The sequence below is a fragment of the Spea bombifrons genome, chromosome 11 (genome assembly GCF_027358695.1).
Source record: "Spea bombifrons isolate aSpeBom1 chromosome 11, aSpeBom1.2.pri, whole genome shotgun sequence".
NCBI lineage: Eukaryota > Metazoa > Chordata > Amphibia > Anura > Pelobatidae > Spea > Spea bombifrons.
Genome location: NC_071097.1, coordinates 10,073,244 through 10,086,762, shown reverse-complemented (window position 1 = coordinate 10,086,762; position 13,519 = coordinate 10,073,244). Strand labels below are relative to the sequence as shown.

The 13,519-nt window shown below is 37.5% G+C and overlaps 1 protein-coding gene across 5 annotated transcripts in view; it reads right to left on the bottom strand.

The window, feature by feature from the left end:
* Positions 1-13,519, bottom strand: part of GBF1 (golgi brefeldin A resistant guanine nucleotide exchange factor 1) — a 211,371-nt gene that overhangs the window by 184,696 nt on the left and 13,156 nt on the right. For all 5 annotated transcript variants that reach the window (XM_053450924.1, XM_053450927.1, XM_053450926.1 and 2 more), the window contains exon 3: positions 8,557-8,623. In XM_053450924.1, the coding sequence (XP_053306899.1) occupies positions 8,557-8,623 (67 nt within the window). The remainder of the gene's footprint in view (positions 1-8,556; positions 8,624-13,519) is intronic.

The following is a 13,519-nucleotide window of genomic DNA, read 5'->3' as shown; positions in this document are numbered from 1 at the left end:
GTTTATATTTTCTTTATTTACCAAACTGCCCCCAGCTTGCCACTCTGCCCCCAGATATGCCTTGTACCTCCTATATGCCAGAGATTCCACTGTGCCCCCTGATATGCCACTGTGCCCCCGAAATGCCTTATACTCCTGTGATATGCAACTGAGCCCCCTCATATACCTTTTACCCCCAGATATGTCTTATGCCTCCCTGATATGCCACTCGCCCCCATTTATGCCTTATACCTCCCTATATGCCATTGTGCACCCTGATATGCCACTCCACCCCCATAAATGCCCTGCACCACACTGAAATTCATTATACTCCCTGACTCACCACTGTGCCTCCCCAGATATGCCTCCCTGAAATTCATTATACCCCCCATAAACCACTCTACCTCCCCCTATACACCACTCTAACTCCCCCAGATATGCCACTCTGCCAACCTGAAATTCATTACACACCCATACACCACTATAACTCACCCATACACCACTCTGCCTCCTCCCCCCTCTCCATACACCACTCTGCCTCCTCCCCCCTCCCCATACAGGGGAATCCAGGTCCCCTGCAGAGTTGCGGGGGATCTGGATTCTAGTGTTATAATCCGATCTCTGTTTGACGATTGTCAACGATTTTCATTATCGATTATTATCGTTTTTATCGATTAGTTGTTGCAGCCCTAGTATGATATGTAAAAGTATGTAAGACCATCTCTCCTATTTTAGCCATACCCATTTGCTAACAGGTGTACACAAGCACATTGTCATGCCATCTCCATGAACAAGCTGTTACTCCCCCACTCTTAAATTTCACAATAATAGCACTAACACATTGTGACTTGTGGCAAAATTGGCATTCTATGCCAAGATTAGTTTGTGGAAAGTGTGCCCTAGTCCAATGTAAGTGCTATTATTGTGAAACTGAAGAGTCTGTGAGTAACAGTTTGACTACAAATGGTAGATTATACTCAGAGCTGCAGCACGAGTGATGAAGCATGTTAATAAAATAAAAAAATAAAAAACTGACTTTGGAAGCAACATCAACACAAGCACTGTGTGTCAGGAGCTTCATGAATTTAGTTTTCATGGCCAAGCAGCTGCACACAGGCTGAAGGCTTACTATGTGCAATGCCAAACGTGGGCTGGAGTGGTGTAAAATGCACCACCATTATACTCCAGAGCCGCGGAAACGTGATCTCTGGAGTGATTAATCTCCCTGGGAAAAACTACTAAGGAGAAGGATTTAGGAATAAAGTGTAGTCAGACTTAGCAACGTGCACAACACCAGTCAGCAGCTGCAAAGGCCAATATGATGTATAAAACAGGGTTTAGATTCACAAGAGGAGGATACCATCTTACCTCTTTACAAGTAAAGGTTAAGATCTTACCTTGAATTTGTGGTGCACTGGTTCTTAAAAAGAAGAAGATATGCAGAAGAGGGCTACAAAATGAATAAAGGGATTGGAAGATTTTTTTCATTAAGCGAAACTAAAAAGGTTGCATCTATATACGCTAGAACAACAGCATCTTAGAGGGGATACTATAACATCGTATAAAAAAAAGTGCACGGCCAATATAAAAAGTGCTTGCCAGTGACATGTTCATTAGGAGAAGCTTCCTGAAAGCAATAATATCACAAGTTATGGATAGTAGATTAATAGGGACAGAACGTTGATCCAGGGATTTATTCTGATTGCCATATTTGGAGTCGGGAAGGAATTTTCCCCCTGGTATGGGGCAATTGGCATCTGCTTCATAAGGGTTTTTTGCCTTCCTCTGGATCAACACGGTAGGGACACAATATGTATATAGGTCGAACTTGATGGACTTTGGTCTTTTTTCAACCTTATGAACTATGTTACTATGTTACTATGTTACAAAGAACAGAAGGCCATTTCTAGATGGTCAAAGAATGTCATAGAAAACAAAAAGAAGGGATTCTTTACAGTAAGGAATTTGTACCAAGAGACGTGGTGCAATCAAATACAATGATGCTTAAAAAAATAAAAAAAAAGAAGAAGAGCAGCAGAGGCTCTTCTAGCCACAAAAGGATGGAAGAATGCCCAAGATTTTGGAATTGGATGTCCAACAAGCTCATATAGGTGTGATGGTCAGGTATTCACACACTTTAGCTTGTTGTATATATAGCTTATGCTTATACCTGGGGTGATAGCTATACGGACATAACACAACCAAAAACACTTTCTTCAGATTCAGAAATAAAGCCTTGCAACAGTAAATGACTGAAAAACAAGTTATGTGCTTTCTGCAAAGCCTGCTCTATCTACTATATAGTTTTCGTGTGTCAAATTTTTCAGGATAATACAGCTTGGACAAGTATCTTGTATTGAAAGGATTATTGTTCCGCAGGTCCAGTAGGGACATCTCAATAACCCTTTTTTTTTTTTTTTTTTTTTTTTTTTTAAGATTACTAAACCAAACCATTGTGTTTATAGAAAGGAATGTAGTTTAACAGATTCATTGCCAGGGAGATCTGCACTTGATGACTATTTAACCTGCTATTTACAAGTGGCGTCTTCATTTTTTTGATTCTGGATCTTCATATACTGAATCGAGGTTGCCACTATTTAACAAAGAAAATCCACAATACAACCTAAAACAAAATCCTATACAAGTTGTTTTCATATGGAACACGACTTTCTTTTTACTAGAACAATGCATCTCTCGCAATGCAGAGTGCTTGCTATATTTACCCAACCCTAGTCATTATATCAAAGATGTCAAGCTGCAACTGCTATACAGGCACATGCTGCTGTCAATCATAACAGCAGCGCAAGAGACAATTCTAACAAATGTTCAGGTCCTTTCACAACATGACGAACCATACGAAAGGCCTACGTTAAACACTGAACGGCTTAAAATTGAGGTTTCAAAACTGTTGAGTAAAATCAAATGAGCAACAAACATCAGCAATACATTGGCAGATAGGACTCCATCAGGGCTGCAACTAACGATTATTTTCATAATCGATTAGTTGGCCGATTATTTTTTCGATTAATCGGATAAAAAAAATGAATGTAAATTTTTCATTTATTTAAAATAATTTAATAAACAAATGATGTTAAATACAAACAGCAGAATAAAAAAAAAACTTTGATAAAATGCATTTCTTGTCTTTATTTCCCAACCAGGCCCCCCAATTGATGCACATTTGAGCCCAGGCTTGCCACGCTGCCTCCCACATATGCCACTCCACGCTGCCTCCCACATATGCTACTCCACGCTGCCTCCCACATATACCACTCCACGCTGCCTCCCACATATACCACGCCACCTCCCACATATACCACTCCACGCTGCCTCCCACATATACCACGCCACGCTGCCTCCCACATATACCACGCCATGCTGCCTCCCACATATACCACTCCACGCTGCCTCCCACATATGCCACTCCACCCCCACATATGCCACTGTGCCTGATACGCCTTATACCTCCTGATACACCACTCCATCCTCCCCAGACATGCCACACTGCCTCCCAGACATGCCACGCTGCCCTCCCCACATATGCCACTCCACTCTACCCCCAGATATGCCACTGTGGCCCCAGATATGCCTTATACACCCTGATACACCACTCCATCCTCCCCAGACATGCCACACTGCCCTCCCCACATATGCTTTATATAATGTATATGCGTTATACCCCCAGATGTCACTCTGTCCTCCCCAGATATGCCCAATATCTCATAGTCCCCTCATAGAGTCACAGACCCGTTCGCATCACACTGACACCATACTTTTATAAATAAGTACTGGGTTAATCTTCACGGCCCCCAGGATTTAGATTCCCCTTTATCTCTAACTGCACCTTAAGTTAACTTTATTAAATTAATCAAATTAACCCTCAGTCCTCATCATTAAATTAACCCTAAACACCCCATTAACCATAACTGCCCCTAAATTAACCCTAAACACCCCATTAACCATAACTGCCCCTAAATTAACCCTAAACACCCCATTAACCATAACTGCCCCTAAATTAACCCACACCTCCCCTAACTTTCAGTAGCCCAAATACCGTATTTGCTCGATTATAAGACGACCCTGATTATAAGACGACCCCCCAAAATCTGAATATTAACATTTACCAGTAAATGTTAATTCATGTAAACTATTTTTTTTAATAAAAGCTATGATTGAGAAAAATATTTTTTGTTTTTATTTCTTGTATTTTCCAACCTGTCCCCCAGTTACGCACATCTGCCCCCAGGCTTGCCACTCCAATATGGCACTGTGGCCCATGATATGCCTTTTAACCCTCTATATGCCACTGTGCCCCATGGTATGCCTTTTGACCCCCTATGTGCCACTCTGCCTCCAGAAATGCCTTATACCCCATTCTGGCATTTAGGGGGTTAAAATGCATATTATGGGGCAGAGTGGCATATAGGGAGGTATAAGGCATTTCAGGAGGCAGAGTGGCATTAAGGGAGTTAAAAGGCATTGTATAGAGCACTCTGCCTCCAGAAATGCCTTATACCTCTATATGCCACTCTGCCATTTAGGGGGTTAAAAGGCATATTATGGGGCAGAGTGGCATATAGGGAGGTATAAGGCATTTCAGGAGGCAGAGTGCTCTATTAAATGCCCCCTTAACGCCACTCCAGAAATGCCCTATGCCCCCATTTAACACACACACACACACACCCTATACCCCCATTTAACTAACACACACACACACACACAGAGCATTTGCTCTGAAAAAAACCTCGTCTTATAATCGAGCAAAAACGGTATTAATTTTATACTTACAGTTAGATGAGTGTCACAGCCATGTGGTTCTGGCCTTCTGGGAGAAGGAAGGGGGCGGGGCCAGTTGTCACAGTGATTACAGGGAGGGACTGGTAAGTAGGAGCTGCTGCTGTGAGTCACTCAAACGGATTATATAATGAGGGGTATTTTTCAGAGCGTTTGCTTTGAAAAAACCCTCGTTTTATAATCGATAATAATCGATTCAATTAATCGATAATGAAATTCGTTGGCAACGAATTTCATTATCAATTATTATCGATTAGTTGTTGCAGCCCTAGTAGGATGTTACAAACAAATGGCAGAATAAAAAAAACTTTGATAACAATGCATTTCTTGTTTTTATTTCCCAACCTGCCCCTCAGTTATGCACATTTGAGCCCAGGCTTGCCACACTGCCTCCCAGACATGCCACACTGCCCTCCCCACATATGCCTTATATACCCCAGTATGCCTTATACCCCCTGATATGTCACTCCGTCCTCCCCAGGTATGCCGTATACCCCCCTGATATGCCATAGTGCACTCATAGATTTGTAGACTCGTTCACAAACACAATACTTTTATAAATAAATACAGGGTTAATATTCACTGCCCCCAGGAATTTGATTCTCCTTAGTCCCCCCCCCTTTACCTCTAACTGCACCTTAAGTTAACCTTATTAAATTAATTAAATTAACCATCGGTCCTCAGCATTAAATTAATCCTGAAGACCCCATTAACCATTACTGCCCCTAAATTAATCCTGAAATTAGTCCCTCCCTGCAGTCACTGCCAATTGGTCCCGCCCCTTTCTTTCTCCAGCAGTGATTGCAGGGAGGGACTGGTACGTAGGAACTGCTGCTGCGAGTCACAAACTGATTATAAAAACGAGGGGTGTTTTTCAGAGCATTTGCTTTGAAAAAACCCTCATTTTATAATCTATAAAAATCGATTAATCAATAATAAAGTTTGTTGGCAACGATTTTCATTATCGATTAGTTGTCGCAGCCCTAGACTCCATACTGATGTCAAGTGCACCACCTTCTTATTTTGTGCTCAAGAGAGGTATGCGGTAATAGTACTATAAATAATAAAAAAATACTGCGAGAGGAAAAAAGCTGAAATGCCGAAAGCAGTGAAAAAGAAGCTTGTTTGTACTGAAATTCATTTCAGGATGCGTTAAACAGATATAATATATATATATATATATATATATATATATATATATATATATATATATTTTATTTTTTTTTTTGCTCTCTCAGCCTAGTGGATTAGAAAGTGGCTGAGTGTTACCAGTGGGGTAGCTATTTTATTAGTGATATTGCAAAAGGTCTTGATGGAAAGATATATATTTTTGGTACAAAGATTTGCGACAGGGTTGATTTTCCTTTTTACCAGACCAATTTAATTTAGCCGGTAAAACATTTTATTTTATTTTTTTACACAACTATTTACCCCATGGGTATTTCAAAGGCTAGCATTTTAACTCTGAATCAGGCATCTGCCACCATATAGTATTTGGTGAACATCGAGGCGCCAGGGAGGGGCCACACATGGCCCCCTCTGTAGTTTTCTGTGTTGCCTCAACATTGAAGCATTACAGCAGCACCATTAAGCAAAGAACGCAACCTTTCATCCGTTTCTAAGCTTATGTAACGTCATCTTTTTGGTCCATAAGGAGCTAATGCATACGATAGCTGTGAGGTCTATTTACATTTACATGGTGTCTTCCTTGCAAATGCATCACGGATTCTGCAGAATCTGATTTCATAAAGTATCAGGTAAGATTTACAGAGAGTAAGAATGCAGTTCTCCTTTCAAACTTCAGAGAGATGCTTCTGAGAGTTGCTTCTGCTTGAAAATGGTGCACTGAAACCCTTTCTTTCACAGGTATTAGAGTGATTTCCTCACAAAAAAAAACGGTCCTTGAGGGCTAAATCCCCACCAGCGAACATAATTTTTTGGGATGGTTTAGAAATCTGTGACCACTACTTACATTAACATATCACTACGACAAGTTAGAGAGAAAAAAAAAAAAGCGATGGCCACCTTATTGTATAAATTATTTTTGCCGTACAACGGTCAAAACAGATACAAATCCTAGGGTGGTTTGGTTTCCAAATCATTTGGCTCTAGTTGTGTAAAATACATGTATTTTTTCGTTTTATGTTTGTGCCTTTAAAAAAAAACATTGATTCATACAAAATTTTTATAAATAGAAATCCTTACTAAAACAAACAAACAAAAAAAAACAACAACCCTGGGTTATACAAATTATAACATACCATCAATTTACCCAATCAAACAGTACTAGCAACTAATACAATGTAGAATTTGTTAAAGCGAAAACAAACCAAAAAAAAACCATTAAAACACAGGAATATTCCGGTGCAACAACAATGAACATTTACACTGCTTCCCTGTACCATTCCCTAACGTAAATTTTGGTTAAACAATGAGCTGTATTACAGACACTGAAGAGAATCCTAAAATTACAAATAAACTCCAAAAGTGAAAGAAATGGAAAGTAGGACAATATTGACAATTTAAAGGGCACAGCTTGATAGTGGATGTTTCTGAGCCACCTGATCAAATATGTGCCTTGCAAGCAACAGCAGAGGAGAAAAGTTGAACAGAGATAGTAAGACAAGGAACCCCCCCCCCAAAAAAAATAAAGGCTATCTGTATACTAATAAACCATAGAAAATGTACAGAAATAATCCAAACACAAATCAAGTAAATGTCTTTATCTACCCACAGTCAATGTCATGTCTTGAAAACTACCATCAGCTGTAGCAATATTCTAATAAGGTTTGTACAAGGCACAAAAAGCATCTATTACATATCCGCAGATACCGTGGATATAAAAAGTTTACACACCCCTGTGTAAAATGGCAGGTCCTTGTGATATTAAAGAATGAGACAAAGATAAATCATGTCAGAACTTTTTCCACCTTTAATGTGAACAATTAAATTGCGAAACAAACTGAAATCTTTGAGGAGGAAAACAAAAACTCACAATAACCTGATTGTATAAGTGTCCTTACCCTCTTATAACTGTGGCTTTGGCCGTGTTCAGAATTAACCAATCACATTCAAACTCATGTTAAATAGTCATTACACACCTGCCATTGTTTAAAGTGACTGATTAATCACAAATAAAGTTCAGCTGTTCTAGTAGGATATACCTGACATTTGCTTAATTGCATCTCAGAGCAAAAGCCATGGTCCGCAGAGAGTTTCCAAAGCATTAGAGGAATCTCATTGTTTTCATTTTTTTTTTAAAATTCCTATATGAAAACTAATGAAAAAAACTGGGAGGTACAAGTAGGGTTTTGCTATTTAATTAATTTTTTTTAGGAATCTGGTAATTATGTCCCCTTGTCCTATTTGGGACATCTTTGAACTCAGCCAATTTAAATTTACCCCCATCATTTGTCAGCATCAAATGTTAGCATTTTAAAAAAGATTCAGTGACCAAATAAAAGGTCTTAAAATTGGCATTTTTAATAAATTTTCTTGGAACCTTATAACGTAATGGCGACATAACTGGAGCATTATCTTTAGATGTTACTCTTTTTTTTTTATTTTTTTATAGATTTTTTCTTAGGAAGTTGTGCTCTATTGACCTACATTGTGAATTGAAGTTCCCAGACAGACACTCTGGGAACTTTTACTTTTTATTCGGCGCCACCAACTTGTAAGAGCCAACATTTAGGGTATAAACAGATTTACTTAAGGGTACCAAGCACCCCTAAGTATATGTTTTAAGATCCAAGCTTGGACATCAGAGAGAATAATAATTACCTTTTATGTTATTTAACATCTCCTTAAGGAGGCTAAAACTGTGGAGCAACGGGTCCTGTTCCTCATCCTAAAAACAAAGGAGACAAAAAAAGAGAATAAACAAATGTATCTCAAAAGAAACTCTCTCCCTCTTTACCCTATAGGAATTTTTTTTTTTTTTTTTTTAAACAAATTTTACTTTTTAATACACGTCTAGACTAGGAAGAGAAATCAAAGCGTTATTAAAGGGCATGTGAATGATCAATAAGATAAAACTAACGAGAACCAGGTGACCCTAATCCTTGTTGATGGGTTTACCTCTCAGCTAGCTGGCCACAGATCAGTAGCGGTGAAGTTCCAAATCAGCGATCTTGCAGAGGTCAAAAAGGGATACTAAAAACACTCCAGGCAGATATACAAGAACACACAGATCTTATTAACCCCTTAAGGACCAGGCTGTTTTTTACCTTTTGTACCCTTTGGGACCTAGGCTGTTTTTGTACTTTTGCAGTGCTTGTGTTTAGATGTAATTTTCTCCTCACTCATTTAGGGTACCCACAAGTTATATATTGTTTTTTTCCAGGACAAGAAGGACTGTCTTCAGATACCATTGTTTTGATCATATCTAATTTCCCATAAAAAAAAAAGATAAAAAAAATTGGAAAAAAAAAACAACTCACTTTTACCCGAAAAATCTTTTACTCATCCAAAAAAACTAATGAAAAAACCTGCTAAAAAGATTCTACTATTTGATCTAAGTTTAGTAATACCCAATGTTTTTATGGTGCAAATAGCATTTTGCTATTTCAAAACCATTTTGTTTCCAAAGCTGGTCATTCTGCCCTGTGTGCTCTTTCGGGTATCTTTGAAGCTGGCCAACGCAATTTACGCCAACAAACCGTATATTTTTGAAAACTAGACACCACAAGGTATTTTAAATGGTAGTATTTTAACCATTTCCATGCATTTCCATGCATCCATCACATCCATCTTTCAGGCTATGTGTTACGATCATTTAACCTTTTCTGGTAAGTTTTTTGTTTTTTTTTTAATTCTGCAATCCATGGTACTTTACACAATACAATAATTGAGGTGTCACTAGTGCTCTGTACACCAGCATGAGAACTTCTCTATTTCTCCTACTAATACCCCTCCATAAACAACCAAGCATTCTGGCATTTCCTGCTGCTCTCTTGCATTGTCTACTTACTGTTAGGTCCTCTGAAATAATTACCCCATAATCCCTTTCTTAAAATGTTGACCTTAGGACAGTATCAAATATTCTATATATTGCACTTTCCAGATTAAACATTGCTTGCCACAGCTCTTACTATTTTCCTTTTTACCTAAATAATTTGCCATTTGCCTTATCCCTCAAGGAACATCAACCCTGTCGCAAATCTTTGTACCAAAAATATATATCTTTCCATCAAGACCTTTTGCAATATCACTAATAAAATAGCTTCCCCACTGGTAACAACACCTTGCTGCTAACGTATGTAATTAACTGCAAGCCTCTGTCAGTCACTCAGCCACTTTTTAATCCACTAGGCTGAGAGAGCAAAAATAAATAAATATAATATATATATATATATATATATATATATATATTATATCTGTTTAACACATCCTGAAATGAATTTCAGTACAAACAAGCTTCTTTTTCACTGCTTTCGGCATTTCAGCTTTTTTCCTCACGCAGTATTTTTTATTATTTATAGTACTATTACCGCATACCTCTCTTTTGAGCACAAAATAAGAAGGTGGTGCACTTGACATCAGTATGGAGTCTAGGGCTGCGACAACTAATCGATAATAATCGATAATGAAAATCGTTGCCAACAAATTTTATTATTGATTAATCGATTTTTATAGATTATAAAATGAGGGTTTTTTCAAAGCAAATGCTCTGAAAAACACCCCTCGTTTTTATAATCAGTTTGTGGCTCGCAGCAGCAGTTCCTACTTACCAGTCCCTCCCTGCAATCACTGCTGGAGAAAGAAAGGGGCGGGACCAATTGGCAGTGACTGCAGGGAGGGACTAATTTCAGGATTAATTTAGGGGCAGTGATGGTTAATGGGGTCTTCAGGATTAATTTAATGCTGAGGACCGATGGTTAATTTAATTAATTTAATAAGGTTAACTGTGCACACATATCCCCGGGGCATTCTTTATCTAAGGCAATTTGATTAAATGTTTTTGTCAAACAAGTGATTTGTAGAAGAAGGTTCCAAAGCCATCGGGTCCTGTCGTTTTATATTTTACTGAGCGATCAATTGCTGTATTTACTTCACTTTTTAATATAGGTTTATTTAATATTTCTCTTTGTGTTTGTGTAATCGGAGGGATTTTAGTATTTTTTAAATATGCAGATATGTCCTCTTCTGAATTTGTTATTGGTTAATTATACAGATCTTGGTAGAATAGTCTGAACCTTTCCGGTATATCTTCTGGTGTTAGATTGTTAGAATCTGTGATTTTGGTTATTTTGCGCTTCGCCTTAATTTTTTTAATCTATTAGACATAATTTTATTCGATCTATTGTTTCTATGGTAATATCTAATTTTTAGAGTTTTTCCATATTTTTAAGTACTATATCCATCTCTATTTGGTTTATAATTTTCTTGTATTATTTTGATCTCCTCTGATTTTGCTTTTGTTGGGTTTACTTTATTCTCCATTGTTGCTCTATATAGATCTATATATACATCTGATAAAACTATTTCCTTTTTTTGGATTTTTTTTTAAATTTAACCCCTTAACGACAATCCACGTACATGTACGGGGTGACGATGCAATGCGTTAGTGACAATGCCCGTACATGTACGTGGTCGCGATATTTGCTGGTGATCGGCGGCATTGCGGTTTTCCTGGAAGCCTCACAAGTGAGGCTGTCCAGGCAAACCAAAAAAAAAAAGTTTCAAACCTTCTGATCACCGAGCCCGATGCAAATCGGGTGAGGGTCATTCCAGGCTGCCTCTTCATTGAGGCAAGCCTGCAATGCTCCAGACGGGGCTTCACAACCTCCCGATCCCCGTGATTCACAGTGAATAATGGCGATCGGTGGGTTAAACGGCAGACCAGTGACGTGTTGTTTGACACGGACATATACCAGTAGCGGTAAATTTTTACCTGAAAAAAAAAAAATACAAAAAAAAATGTTACTACCCTAAAGTTTGACAAAGGCTAGTGGTAGAATTAATGCATGGGAAGGGTTAAAATACCAGCATTTGCAATGCCTTGGGGTGTCTAGTTTTTAAAAATATATGGTTTGATGGGGTAAATTTCATTGGCCGGCTTCAAAGATACCCGAAATGGCACATGGGGCAGAATGACCAGCTTTGGGGAAAAAATGGTTTTGAAATAGCAAAACGCTTACTGCCCCATAAGCGTTTTGCTACTTATTGCCCCATAACGTGCAGAAAAAAGCAAAAAAAACATAAAAACATTGGGTATTTCTAAACTCAGGACAAATAGTAGAATCTAGTTAGCATGTTTTTTCATTAGTTTTTGCAGATGAGTAAAAGTTTTTTTTGTTCAAAAAGTGAGAAAACTTATTTTTTTCACAAAAAAATCACCATATTTTATCATTTTTTTTTATAGTAAATTAGATGATATGATAAAAATAATAGTATTTAAAGAAAGCCCTGTTTGTCCTGAAAAAAACAATATATGATATGTGTGGGAGCACGAAATGAGAAAGAAGAAAATCACAGCTAAACAGCAACACTGAAAAATGTTAAAAGAGCCATTGTCCCATAATATACTACGAGTAAGAACCCCTATTGTCCTTAAGGGGTTAATAAAAAGCATCCTCTGATAACAGCCTTGTATGCACACCAAATATTTTGCTTTGATTTTCTTGGAAATAGTTCCTAGTTTTCTCTATGATATATTTTTTTTTTTATCTTCTTTATATAACAGAGCATCATCTAGGCGCCAAGTTGTATTTGGTGTATATTTTCTTTTTTCATTGATCTAAAAAAAATACCTGGCTGTGATCAGACCACATGTTTTCTTTTATATACATTTTTTTCACAAATTTTTGTGTAGAGAGATTGCCCAAGATCAAATCTATCCTAGTATAAGAGCAATGGACCTTAAAGAAGTGTGTATAATCTCTTTGGTCCTGGATGCGTTAATCTCCATAGATCATATAGATTATATTTCCTCATTTCGTTATCTAATGCTCTTCTTGCTTTTTTTAATTCATTGTTCACTGAAATTGATTTGAGTAGCTTTTTGTCTAAATCTGTATCTTGGACACAGTTAAAATTCCCTGTTATCAAGAGGTTTCCTTTTTTAATTTTTTCTGTTCTCATCATTATTTTAGAAAAAAGGACCATGGGAGCCGAATTATGTAAATATAAATTTACTATTGTAAATAGTATCTCATTTATATTTGCTATTAATATTATATATCTGCCCTCCTTGTCCATTTCTTGATGTTGAATGTCTATGTTTAAAGAATCAGAAAAAATAATTGCTACTCCTCTTTTTTTGCATCAAAGAGGCGTGAACAAATCTAGAAAAGGGTCTACCTCCCCAATTAATATTGTCATTGTCTAACCAATGGTTTTGTGGAGAAATACCATTTCTATTCTCTTTTTTTCAGAAAAGCATATACTCTGTTTCTTTGAAAGTGATCATAGATCACTTTCTAATCTTGTTTTATTGAAATGATGTGTCAGGCACATCAATGGACGTTAAGGGATTAAGGGACAATATTTCAGAAAACAGCGTTTCAGATTGTTTCTATTTTAGGCCTTAATTGGCAGGTAATAAGTTAAATTCGTATTGGATAAACATTACAAAGTTAACTTAATTTTTCAATGATTCCTATTAATGTTTTCCCCCATAATGTTTACCTATAGTCTGAGACTTGTCAGTAAATTGGTGCCTCTTTTCCATCTCTTAGTAAAATGGTGAGACCGCCATCCTGTTCTCATATATAACATATGTTCTTAGCGTTTATAAACCTTT